We start from the raw sequence: 12,523 nt of genomic DNA, 5'->3' as shown, positions 1-12,523 counted from the left end.
CGGCAGGAACGGTTCTTCATTCTCAGAGTCTGTCCTTCCTCAGTCTCCGGGGTTAAAACGTCCTTTCTTTGAAAAATGACGGTGATTATGGATGGTGGTCTTATGGCTTAGCAGGGGTGACAGTGTAACCGGTGAATTCCAGGAGCTCAGGGGTGTGCGTGTGTCTCCCAATTAGGGGAAGTTCCAAGCGAGTGGAGGGCCTTCTCGGGGATGTGGGCTCCCCCATCCCGTGGCTCTGCCCTCCTCTGGGACTCGGGAGCCCTAAATGCAGCCTCCGGACAGGGCCGGGCTGGGGCCCCACAAGAGTCTGCTGTGTCCTCAGGAAACGGGGGACACAGATTAGAGAACGGCCAGTCCAGCTCTGACATGGTGGCTGTTTTGCTGATGTCCTTACATGGAGAAATAGAAGTGGCTGACAGTCCTCCGCTGGCTCTCCTCATTTACTTTCATTTTACTGGTTTACAAGTTCCAGAAGCCTGGGAACTACTGTTTGCAATAAGCCAAAGGTCATTTCTGTGGCGTCCTGGAAAATATTTCCTTACTTGGGTTACTTCAAAACTGACTAACTCACTCTGGTGTTTTTGTTTCGTTCCTCCTCATTTCGGGCTCAGGGTAAGCAACATGACCTGCAGGCCAGAGAGAACCAGCTGGAACAGAGGTTTGAAAGTGTGTGGTCTTTCTGGCCTATGTCCCTTTTACTGAATGAGGAAGATGCTTCCGTGGTGTGGTTTCAGATCTGACGAGTGCATGTCCCACGTATGGAGTAAGGATGAGAGTAACCAGAGGGTGATTTCACAAAGGACAAAAATAAACCAAGTAATTGGTTATGCCAGTGAGAGCCAGGAATAAGATTTTTTTTTTTTTTGTGCAATCCAGCTAATCCCAAATAGCAGAGGACTGGTGTTTCTTCTTGAGGAAGTTGAGTCTGGTGGAATCAGCGGGGTGGGGAAAGCAGGCCACCCTGACCTGGTACCCCAGGTGTGAGCAAGCATCTTCATCGTTTCTGAGTGACAGAGGGAGAGAGTCTTGCTTTAGAAAGACGATGGCTGTCACTCATCGGGGTCCTCATTCCTGTGCGGTTTAATCTCTTTCAGGTTAGTCTGAATGACTCCCACAATCAGATGGTGGTGCACTGGGCCGGAGAGAAGAGCGATGTCATTGTGGCCTTAGCCCGGGACAGCCTGGCGCTGGCGAGGCCCAGGAGCAGTGATGTAAGTATTGGTGTTGGTCTGGGTATTCGTGGGCACAGCCTGGACGCCCTTCGCTCACTCATCGGGGTGATCGTGCCAGAAAAAAAATACTGGGTGATTGGGGAATCCGGAGAGTCACATAGATCCCTTATTTGCTGAACATGGGGTGGTACAGGCAGTGTGGCAAAGAGATCCTTGTGCAGACGTCGTGTGGTGACCCGGTGTGACGTGGATTGTTGCGGCTGCTCAGCAGCGTGCCGGATGCCCTCCTGGGCAGGGCTGCTCGTTGGCAGTGGGGCCCAATGGAATCAGGTTGATCTTTCCCCGCGTGCTGATTCCTTCTCACCGTGACAGCTGGCTGAGGCCTTAAATCTGAATTGCTCATATTCTTAATTTCCACGGTTAGCCTTTTGCGATGTTTAATAGTTTGGGTGCTTTGACGACATTAGACTAAGGGTGACAAACTCTGTGCTAGAGGCCCCGTGGATGATGGGCACACCCCCAAGTTTACACCACTCTTTACCTCTTAGGATAAGAAGGGTGGTCGCTCCCATTTTTCTTGAAGTATGTGGGAGACAGAATGTCATTTTCCCACTTTTGATAGAGATACCAGTTCAAGAGATGTTCACCTGTACCTTAATGTGAATGTGATGATGGTTCCTTGGTCTCAGTGTCAGAGAGACTCTGGGGAAAGGGAGGGACTCTGAGCTCCGGTTGCCACACAGGGCCCAGGGTGGCTAGATCTGATTTTGCAAGAGGAACTCAGAAGTCTGGATTTTTATGTGAAGACTGCTGAGTTTTAGCCATTGGCAGCTAATGTATAGTTTTTACAAACCCTGTGTGGGCCAAGTAAGACAGAGATGAAGGCCAGATCTAGCCCTTGGGTCCCAAGCCTGTGGCCCCGGCTCCAGACCTCTCCTGTGGGGAAGGGGAGCAGCTGTGGCCTGAAAACCACCACGTCGCAGGGCTTCGGTCCCTCTGCGCTCCGGCCAGAGGAGGGCTCCTGATGAATTTGCTGGCACCATTGTATCCTCCTCAAGGACATGCTTGTAATTCTCGAGCCTGGGTTTGGGCTCCGTGAGGCCCCTCTCTCTATGTGTCCACTGTCGGGGTTGAATGTGCTCCGAGGTGGGTCACCAGAGGGGGCCCCAGGGGTTGAGCTGGGGTGGCCACTGATGGGGAGGGCAGAGAAAGGGCTGGCCACAGTGATGTGCAACTTTGCCCAGGGTGGGTGCTGAGCACTGCTGGTGGGGACCCAGTGATCGGGGCTGGGCTAGGCTTGTTTGGGGCAATGATTTTGGCCCAAGGATACATGCGATCAGGGTCTGCAAACACAGACAGCAGTGCGTGGATGACCACTGGCCTGTGAGAGTCTGTGGGCCCCTCTGTTCAGCATTGTCACCTTTTGGTGGCATCCCTCTTGAGCACAGGAGACAGCTCTCTGCCTGCCGTGCTGAGAAATCTGACTTAGAGTTTTTATGCATTTTATTTTATTTAACACCTTTGTTATGGTATGATTCCTGTACAGTAAACTACGCATATTTTTTTAAAATGCATTTTAAACATTCTTCGTTCAGATAGTATTTTTGGCAAGAGAGGTAGAAGACCTATCTCTTTACTGTTTTGCCGGACAAACAGGGGCCCAGAGACATTCAGTGATCAGCATGTCTGTGGGAGGGTTGGGGCAAAGGAGACTCCAGACCTGATCTCGTGCTCGGGTGTGAGGGTGTAGTGTTGCCAGGGGGACCACCTCGTATTGGTTTTAGCACTGGAAGTCCCACATCCTGGGACCCTCCTCCATCCTGGACAGACCAGGAAGGCTGGTCACCTGCATGTACTGCTGGTCTATGCACACTTCATTCTTTGTCCAAGTATTTGGGTGATTCTTACTAAGGACTCATTGCACATTGACATGATGAGCTGTCCTGGAATGAAGCACGCGAGAAGATGAAGTGGGAAGGAAACTCCACGCCTGGAGGTAATAAATAGGAGCTGCATAGGTTTCTTCCATCTGCACACAAGCTCCATTAAAGAATTGGCCGATAAAACTGAGGTGTTCTGATGTGAAAAGTGAATGCAAAAATAAACTATGACTCAGAGGCAGGAGTAGGTGGTGCTGGAGTAGTGACAATCTCAATTTTCTGTGAAGACTGGAAGCTTGGTTCCTAAGGCCCCATCGGCAGCCCAGAAGGAGGAGAACCTATACAAACACGGGGCTTGTGTGAGTTTGGGAGAATGGCCAACTCACGCGTCGTCAGTATGTTAAAAAGGGGTGGATCTGGATCTGGAATCTCGGAAGGTTTGCTCTGAAACAGGAAAAAAAAAAAAAAGAAAGAAATAACGTCCCGATGAATTTGCAGCTGGTGTGATTCTGGGATGCGTGGCTCCTGCAGGACCCCTCTTTCTCTGTGATGAGGCGGGTAGAGGAAAGGAAGCAGTAGGTGTTATGTATCTTGACCCTCCCACCTCTTCATTTCTGCACTCTCCTGACCTGTTTTACGAAGCGCTCAGTTGCACATAGTTGGCCAAAGAGCCGTCCAGAGATGGTGCCACCAGAAGATGAGAGTCAACCAGGAATGGTGGGGCTCCCTGCCCTCCTACTCAGAGGGCTGGGACAGTGTGATCGGTGCCCCCGAGAACTGACGGGGGAGCAAGGTTCTTACTTTCCAATGGTGTAGACCTTGGCAGCCTGTGGGAGCTGGTGTCCAGCTGAGCCCTGGCTCTGAGGTCAGAGTGTGTGGGTTTGAAGCCTGGCTCTATCGTTCATGAGCAGTCTGACCTTGCGCCAAGTCATTAACTTCCTCTTGGTTTTCTCATCCATCAGTGAGAGAGTCCTTGTAAAACCTTGCTCCCCAAAGGGTGGTCTGTGGATCGGCAGTGTGGGGATTCTCTGGGAGCTGGTTAGACATGCGGAATCTCAGATCTCACCCCAGACTTCCGGAATCGAAGTCTGTGTTTTGACCTGTGTCCTGCTGGGTGCTTTGTAGACATATTACAGCTTGAGAAGCACTGGTGCAAAGTACTTACAACAGCACCAGGTGTGGAGAGAGATGTTTTCTGGACACTTTGACCCTGCTTCCCCTTTCTCCCTCCCCTGCCTCTTCCCCGTCTCTCTCTCTGCCTCCCTCTCCGCCTCCTCATTGTTATTATATGGTTTTGAATTACTGGGGAAATAATTTAAAGCCGTTCACTTCGAAGGACCATCTTTATAGGGAAGATGAAGAACTGACTAGCAACTTTCAGCAGCTTAGAAACCAGATAGGAGATTAAGAGATACAAACTGCTCTGCATAAAATAAACAGCAAGGATATATTGTACAGCACAGGGAAATATAGCCATTACTTCGTAGTAACTTTGAATGGGAAATAATCGGTAAAAATACTGAATCTCTGTGTTGTCCACCTGAAGCTAATATCCTACTGTAAATCAACTCTACTTCTATTAAAAAAAGGAACTCCCTCTTTTTTGGGTTCTTCAGGGAGTAGTGCCCTGTCGAGGTCAGAGGAGACTAATTAGTGTAGGAACCTACATCTGGATGCAAAGTGAACCATAGAAGCACAAGATGTGCCCCAGTGCACGTGGGGCTCGCTGCAGGCAGCAGGGGAGGGAGCAGCCTTGTGCTGCAAGAGGAAGAGATACCCCGAACCAGAGTGTGGCACTGGGGGTGCCGTTGCAGGCCACCAGATCTCATCTGGACACAGGCAGAGGCCCCTTCTGGGCTCTTCACTGTGGAGGAGAGTGGGTGGCGGTGCACAGCCCTGAGCTTGTCTTTGCCCTGTGGGGCCTGGGTCTGGGTTAATCGAGATGAGAGTGATGAGGCTAGGATAAACATACCGTGTTGGAATTCTTCAACCCGGAGAAAGAAAAGAAGGTTGGTGAACAATTACCGGAGCCTGGACATAGGCTGGACGCTCACGTGCCTACTCTTTACATCTGTTTAGTGCAAGACCCAAAGAGGTGGGTTTTGCTCACAGATAAGACTTTTAAGGGAGAGCTTTTCGGTCGGGAGAGTGGTTGTACCCCTGAGGGCTTAGCTGTGGTGCAGAATCTGGGAAAGGCTCTGTGCTCTCTCCAGGTTGGTGTTTCCTCCCTCCGCCCAGCGCTTCTTTCACCGCCCTGCCTGTAGCTCTGGTGTGTGATCTTCCTCTTTAACAGAGAAACACACGTGTGTGTTAGAGAGCATACCCCTGCGAGGTTAACTTGCAAGAGTGGAAAGACTGCTGGACCCGGAGCTGGGGGACCCGGCCTGGTTTTGTCACTGTCTAGCCGTGTGGCCTCAGGCTGGCCATTCATTCCTCCGAGTCTTACTTTTTGTTCTCTCTTAAGTGGAAACAGTTATCCACTCAGTCACTTACCGATTCATTCATTTTGCTCTCTTTTATTCATTCATGGAACACGTTCATTTACTCACGCTGTGGGTTATAATGGCATTTATTCATTCCAGAAATCTTTACCAAGCACCTGCTATGTTCCAGGTACACGGGGGGCGGCAAAGGAGAGACTCACACAGGGTTTTTAAAGATGAGGAGAGAGAATGTAGACAAGAGTATTGTGCCCTGAAAATGCTGCCCTGATGTGAGCATGTCACCTCCCTTGTGCCTCTGAGGCGGGAACTCAGCGTGCATCGGCCGTTTATGGGATGCTGGGGCTGGAAGGCGCCTGAGTTCTCCCTTGGAGAAGCCATTAGATGCTACCCGTGACTCCTGAGCATCACCGAGGACCCTTCCTGTCCCTTCTCGGCCGGGAGGATGGACGGGAGAAGTACCGCCGGTCGTTTTGCCCCTCACCTGCTTGTGAGCGCTCACCTGCTGAGTGTCTGACGCCGCTCTTGCGGCCGCCCCTTCCTGGGTGTCTGCTGGTCAGGGGCACGTGCTGTGTCTAAGCGTGTGTGTTTGGAGCAGCTCTTCCACGGTGACCCAGATCCTGCCAGAGGCTCTGCGCCCTTCCAATCTCGACATCTAATAAATATTAACAGCCCGCGTGTGCTCTTAGTTTTCTCTGCACAACCTGGAGTGGTTTGTCATTCATGCGGGGGCATCGTTTGTAAGTGCTGGCATGTCTACACGCCCGCTGTGAGGGAGGCCGTGTCTTGGTATGTCTGGGGACTCGCCCTGTGCTTGGCTCACGGGAGGCCCTCCAGCCACGTTTGCTGTGGAGTCAGTGGTGGCGGGACACCATCTAGGATTCGTCCCTCAGTTCCCATTCTTCTTGGGACTCACCTGTCCTTTTTCTTATGGCTTCCCCCAGTTCTAAGTATTACTAGTATTATGTTAATCTCTCAGGCTCGTTTTTAGCCCCCGATTATATCCATCTCATAGGGAGTAAAGTCTAGGGACAAAATCTCAGACGGGTTCCACTCTCCCGTTCTGTTTTTGAGGTGTGATGGCTTTCCGATTTCTGGCTTTGGAGGTGGGGAGTGGAGGTCAGAATCCCATGCCATTATATACCTTTTCTGTTACTTCGGCAGGTAACTCGTCTCGTCAGCCCCTGCTGTCTTATCTGTAAAACAGTTTTAATGATTGCGTTTGCCACGTGGGGTGGCAGGGGGTGCTCCCGGGGCTCATGCATGTGAAGAGGGTGTTGACAGTCTCCGGCACCTGGCAAGCACTCAAGTGCGTGACTTACTCTTCTGTGTTATAACCGTGGTTACTGGGGAGCCGGAAACCCGGAAGCAGGAGGGGAGTAACTACTGTTGGCAGCCGCCCGGGCCCCGCTGCCCTTCTCCTATGTGAGGAACCTCCCATAGCACAGACCCGGCAACCTGAGGGCTGGGGGAGGGATGCGGTACCCATCATGGAAGCCCTGTGCACGCTCGGTCACTTAGCGCTGCTCTCTGTTTCGTCTCTGGGGCTACCCCGTGAAGACCCTGAGGGTGCTTTTTTTTTTTTTAATCTTCTGGCATGCTGTAAGAACAGAACTTTCCAGTAGAGAGATGAGGAATTAGATTGCCTTTTGCAGACATTTCAACAGATGGCAAAACAAACCCCTGATCCCTTCCCCTCAGACAACTGCATTCTCTCTGCCTCTGGATGTCATGTGTTAAGCACTCACGCCGGCCGTGGTGAGGAGGTTCTCCTGGTTTCTGGCCCCGTGTCTCCCTGTCCGGGGAGTTATCTTGGCCTCAGAGAAGAGGCTCGTGCATTCCCGGTAGCAGTGGCAGCAGTGCCCCCATGGGCTTGGGGACAGATACGGAGGTGCCTGCTTCTCCCTGGGGGATTGTCTTCCCAACTGCAATTTCCTGGTATCATGGACCTGCCGGGAATGTCCAGGATGCAGTGGGGATGTCTGAACGTGGAGACAAAGGGCGCGTTCTTTCTGCCACTTTTCTCACCAGCTCTTTTCTTCTGTCCTTCCTCCATACCCTAGGTGTACGTGTCTTACGACTATGGAAGATCATTCAAGAAAATCTCCGAGAAGTTAAACTATGGCGTGGGAAACAGCAGTGAGGCTGTGGTCGCCCAGTTCTACCACAGCCCTGCGGACAACAAGCGTGTAAGAGGGGCCCTGTCTTGCCCTCACGGGGCTGTATTTGGGGAAGATGGCTGCGCCAAAGGGAGATGGGGGATGGAGCGCTTAGGCATTTTTGCAGCCTGACTGGTAGCCAGGGACTGCTTTTCTGCTCAGCTGGGAGTTGGTGACAGTGTAATTCTCAGGGTGGAACCGTGCATAATCAAGCAGGTCAAGTACTGGCCGAGCAGGATTTCTAGACAAACAGTGGCAGGTCAAAGCGCAGAAAATCTGCCAACTGCCAGCTAAATTGCCTGACTCATAGGTGGCAAAAATGTTACCCAGGTCCATTGGGACTGGCATGGAAGTCTCACCCATTCTAGGGTGACTGCTAGACTCTAGGTTTCATGGGCATCACCAGTGCGTACACACATGTGTGTGCACTCGTGTGCGCCCCTCTCCGACCTGGACTGGTATAGAGAAGAGATTGTGGCAGCTCCTGCTGCTGTGGCTCCTGATTTGTTTTCCCAGCTGGCTGGCCTGGGGCTTTGTTTCTGCATCAGAACCTGGGCAGTTTGATTTGGAGGAAACCTGGGCTTGAGATTGCCCTGGGCCCTAAGGGAGGAAGAGGGGGGTGCGGGAACCAGGGCTTTCCTGCTGGTTGGGTCGCTTTTCTTCCCCACTCTGGCGATCCTAAGCTCACTTCCAGCATGGGATGGCTCCTTCTAAGGGTGCTGAAAAATGAGCTCCTTAGCAGCAGAGCTCTCGGAGGGACGGTAGCTGCTGGTCTTTGCTCATCCGGAAAGGAGTGAGAGTGAAATCCACAGGGTCCTCTGACCAGGTCCCCCCCACCCAGCACTGGCTTCTCAGGTTGCCTTTGGTCTGTGCTCTGTTAGCAGGGGCTCTCTTCAAAATATTTAGCTATCAGAATGGCACTGACCAATCAGAATAGACCCGGTCTGAGGGAGCTGAGCTGGCCATTAACCTTTCAGTTGCTGGATTGTGGGCAGGTGCTGGGGAGGGGACCAGGCCCCTGCGGCTTTGGGTGGGGCATTCACAGCTTTCAAGGCCATTTACTAAGAGAAGCATTTTTATTATTTTTTTTAACAACTAAAATAGCATTGCTGGTACCCGCTGGTTAATATCAGTCCGGCCTGACGGTCTCAAAGTGGAGGGGCAGTTAGGACAGATTCCCCTCTAGTCTGACTCCCCGGTGACAGGACAGCTTTTCCCTCAGTGAAGAAAAGCACCGAAAAGGGGCTGGAGGGAATTGGCGCTGCAGTCAGGAGGGCAGGCCCTCTGCGCCCCGCCCTCTCCCCCGCCGGCCTGGGGCCAGGCAGTCCTGGTACCGACCCAGGGTGCAGCTCCCTGGCTGTGCTGCATCTCCTGTGGACCCATCTGTATGCCCTGCCCCTAACCCCACCCCCCCACCCCCACCAGGAATCATGCAGCACTTGGAATTGTCCCTTTGTCCGGATCTACCTATCCATGATTGTTATTCTGATTACTACACGTTGCCCCGAAGTTCACTCTTGCTGAAGTTGTGGCCTTGAAACGCCCGTTGTCATCTATAATCTCCTTTTCAGCCCCATCCTTGTCCCCAGCTCACCTCCGACCTCCGGGCACAGGTGTCTGTAAGCAGGCTCTGTCTCCCTTCCTGCTGGTGGTGGCTTGGGGTGAGCAGCTGCCAAGCCCGCTTGTCGGAAGAGCCAGAGACAGGAAAGATGCTGTTATGGGTTTGCAGAGGTGGTGAGGGATTAGTGCAGGGAGAGGAGATGGGGTTTTGGAGCAGGAGGAGGAGCAGGGCAGGGGCCGGGGTGTTGGGGCAGGAAGGAAGGAGAACCAGGGATGGAGCCCCAGGGGATGCAGGTGTGACTGGCGTGGCAGGCCTCAGTGTTGTCACCTTGAAGAAGAGGGCGCCTTGGATTTTGGGGATATCTTGGAGTTGGTGGGAGGATATGGGGGGCTGCCTTCCTGGAGAACTTGGTGCCTGGAGCAGGCTGAGTGAGGTCGGGTTTCTATTCCCCAGAGGAGGCTGCGACCCCTCCCGAGACTTCTCAGGAAGGAAGTGACCCTCACTGGGCCGATGATTTTGGTTACTTTCACCTTTGTCCCTTGGAAGGCAAATTGCCGCACCAGACCTACTGCTTCCCGGGAGAGTGCTTCGCCCCCTGCCCCAGGGTGCTGGGCCCCAGCAGATTGCCCGTGTGGAAATGTCAGGGTGGCTGCCCAGGAGGGCTATTGAGAGGTTGAAATGACTGTGAGCAGCTGCTCTGAAAGGTTAAGATGTCACACAAGGGCCACGTGGAAGTCTTGGTGGGTGGCTGGGGTGTGCCTGTGAAAGGGGAAGGCAGGTGCCGCTGGGCAGGTGGAGCGGCTGTGGGGTCATGTGAGTGTTTGCGTCTATTTTTGAATTAGCCCGCCATCCCACTTCCTTCTTCTCGGTCCCCCGGGTGCCGCCTCTGGGACCAGTGTGCTGCCCCAGCCACCTGGTGGTTCCGCCAGCCTCGTCCCGCACCCAGGATCAGCCAGCAGTGTCCGGATGTGTCTGGGCTCTCTGCGGAAGGTCACTGGATGTGCAGCTGGAATGGAATGCCTCAGTGGAAGCCAGAGCTGGTCCTGCCCTTTGGCAGGCGGGTGTTGGTCCCGTGTGGAATGGTAAAACAGCTCGCTCTGCTTCCTTAGGTTCCCGCCTCCTGGAGAGGTGTCCCTTCACTGCCTCCTCTGCCCTCCCTCCTCTCACAGCTCCCTTGGCTTCTCCAGTCAAGACCAGAGAGAATCACTTACACTAACACAAGGATGAATTCTGTAGCATCTTTTGTCAACTTTCCAGAGGTCTTTGTATTTTAAGAGGAAACATAGCTTTCAGCTAGAGGTTGGAGCACCTCTGGAATATTAAGTGGTTGCAGACAGGCTTGGAGAGGTGGGGGCATGTGAGGATGCTTCAGAAGTCGCACAGGTTAGGAAGCACCCAGTAGGTCAGCTCTGCTGGCAAATCCATAGGGTCGCCTTGAGCAGACTTGACATGCAGTTTGCCTCAGGACTTAAAAACAGAGTAGGACGTTCTGTGCCTTCCTACTATGTGCATATGGGACAGGTTTACTTAACAACAGGAATTAGAGCTGGGGCGTTCAACTTAAGTGGGGTTGGATCAGAGAAGCAAAGGCTCCTGGGTGCTTGAGATTAGGGCTGGAACTTCACAGATGGGCATGAGTTCAGTAGCTCAAGCAGAGCTGGTGGGAGCCCTCGGGGAGGAGAAAGGAGTGGGCAGAGGCATCGGGTGCCAAATGTGGTTCCTCTGCAGGCGACGAGGGGAGGGTTTGCACTGAATGGCTTCATGATGTCAGGGACGCCCCGTCAGAGGAGGGAGGAGCTTGCTTTTTGCCTTGAGGACTGGAGGGAGCCGTGGAGGAATCTTGGAGTTGGGGAGTTGCTGTGAAGACTGACTCTCAGGGACCTGTGTCTGCTGGCAGTGTGCAGGATGGGCTGGAAGGATAAGACCTGAGAAGAATCAGAAAGCGAACCCGTGTGCAAATATGGGCATGAAGTTGCCTGGTCACTCAAGCAAACCTAATATCACCCTCCAAGTATCTCCCTCCCTGCTGGGTCCCAGAAGTTGGGAGGATGCATAACACGTGGGGCCTACTCCCAGGCTCCTTCTAGTCTCTAGGAGGGCCACGGGCCACACTAGTAGCTCTGGGAATAAAAAGGAAGGCACTGATGGTGAAAAACATTTTAGAAGGAAAGACCACAAGGTAGGTGGCTGATTGAAAGTGCGGCCCGAAGGCAGGGAGTGGAGTAGAAATTTGACCCAGATTGTGAGCATTGGAGCTGGGAGGAGGGGGGTGGCATGGATAGAACTTGGGACGTGGGGAAGGAGAATTGGGTTTTGGGGCAGAGGCGTTGAAGAATTCAGTTTTGGACAGAATGGGATATCTGGGCACATCAGTGCAGGTGCTGAGAAGGCAAAGAAGGTCATGAAACTAGACTCTCAGGGAGAAGTCGAGGTGGGCGGTGGAGACTTGAGGATCATGGAATGCTTGCTTCTGGAGGCAGTCGTTGAAGCTCTGTGGAAGGATGACCCATAAACCAGGGTAGCAGCCAAGGATGGGAGAGTTCGGAGTTCACCTGAGGGTAAGGAGCTGATGAAGACAAGGAAGCTGGCAAGAGAGAATCAAAGACGGATGGTCGGGGTGGGGTGGTGGGGGGCAGTTGGTGAGACAGTGTCGCAGAGGCAAGGGAGGTTCCTGGGCACGCTTGAGAAGCGGATTAAGAGAGCCTAGCTCACTTCAGTGAGCCTAACAGTGCAGTGTAAGACCAATGGCTTCAGTTTGGGACATGCTGCCTTTTTGTTGGGAGAAGAAAGGTGAGGATTGAGGGACCAGCCAGAAGCTGATGTGAATGTTGCCGCCTCCTGGTCACCTTGCGTGGTGACCCTAAGCGTCAGTGTCCTCAGCAGTAAGAGGGGAGGTAACTGTGTACAGCGTGGACCCGCCTGCGGTGGGCGCTCCGTGGGGGGGAGGAGGGAAGGCGAGCCAGGCTTCCAGCTCAGAGCCTGGCACATCCGAAGTGCTCTTGCACAATTACAGCAGAGCATCCTCAGGTCTGAGACTGGGTCCATGATTTCCAGGTTCTCAAAGGTGAGTCTGCAGGAAGCCATGGAACAGCTCTGGGGAAAAAATTTCAAACTGAGAGAACACTCCCTTCCCCAGTAAGCAAGATGGTTTTGGAGCAGGAGGTTGGGCTAAGTTCTTTCTCAGGGACACTCTTATGCCCCAAATTGGGATGGTCCTTTTAGGATCATAATTGTGTTTATCACATTGCGTTTGGTTCCAGGAGCTTTTGCTTTCACAGCATTGACTGCCCTTTGGAGTTAGATTTAATGA

General features: G+C 52.9%; 1 protein-coding gene across 1 annotated transcript in view; it reads left to right on the top strand.

Annotated features, from left to right (window-relative positions):
- The window catches only part of SORL1 (sortilin related receptor 1), a 147,895-nt gene that overhangs the window by 15,294 nt on the left and 120,078 nt on the right, over nucleotides 1–12,523 (top strand). The window contains exons 2-3 of the mRNA XM_072954152.1: nucleotides 1,095–1,211; nucleotides 7,557–7,682. Of these exons, the coding sequence (XP_072810253.1) occupies nucleotides 1,095–1,211; nucleotides 7,557–7,682 (243 nt within the window). The remainder of the gene's footprint in view (nucleotides 1–1,094; nucleotides 1,212–7,556; nucleotides 7,683–12,523) is intronic.

The sequence above is a fragment of the Vicugna pacos genome, chromosome 33 (assembly GCF_048564905.1).
Source record: "Vicugna pacos chromosome 33, VicPac4, whole genome shotgun sequence".
Lineage (NCBI taxonomy): Eukaryota > Metazoa > Chordata > Mammalia > Artiodactyla > Camelidae > Vicugna > Vicugna pacos.
The sequence above is the reverse complement of the archived record's forward strand: the minus strand, read 5'-3'. Positions and strand labels throughout refer to the sequence as shown.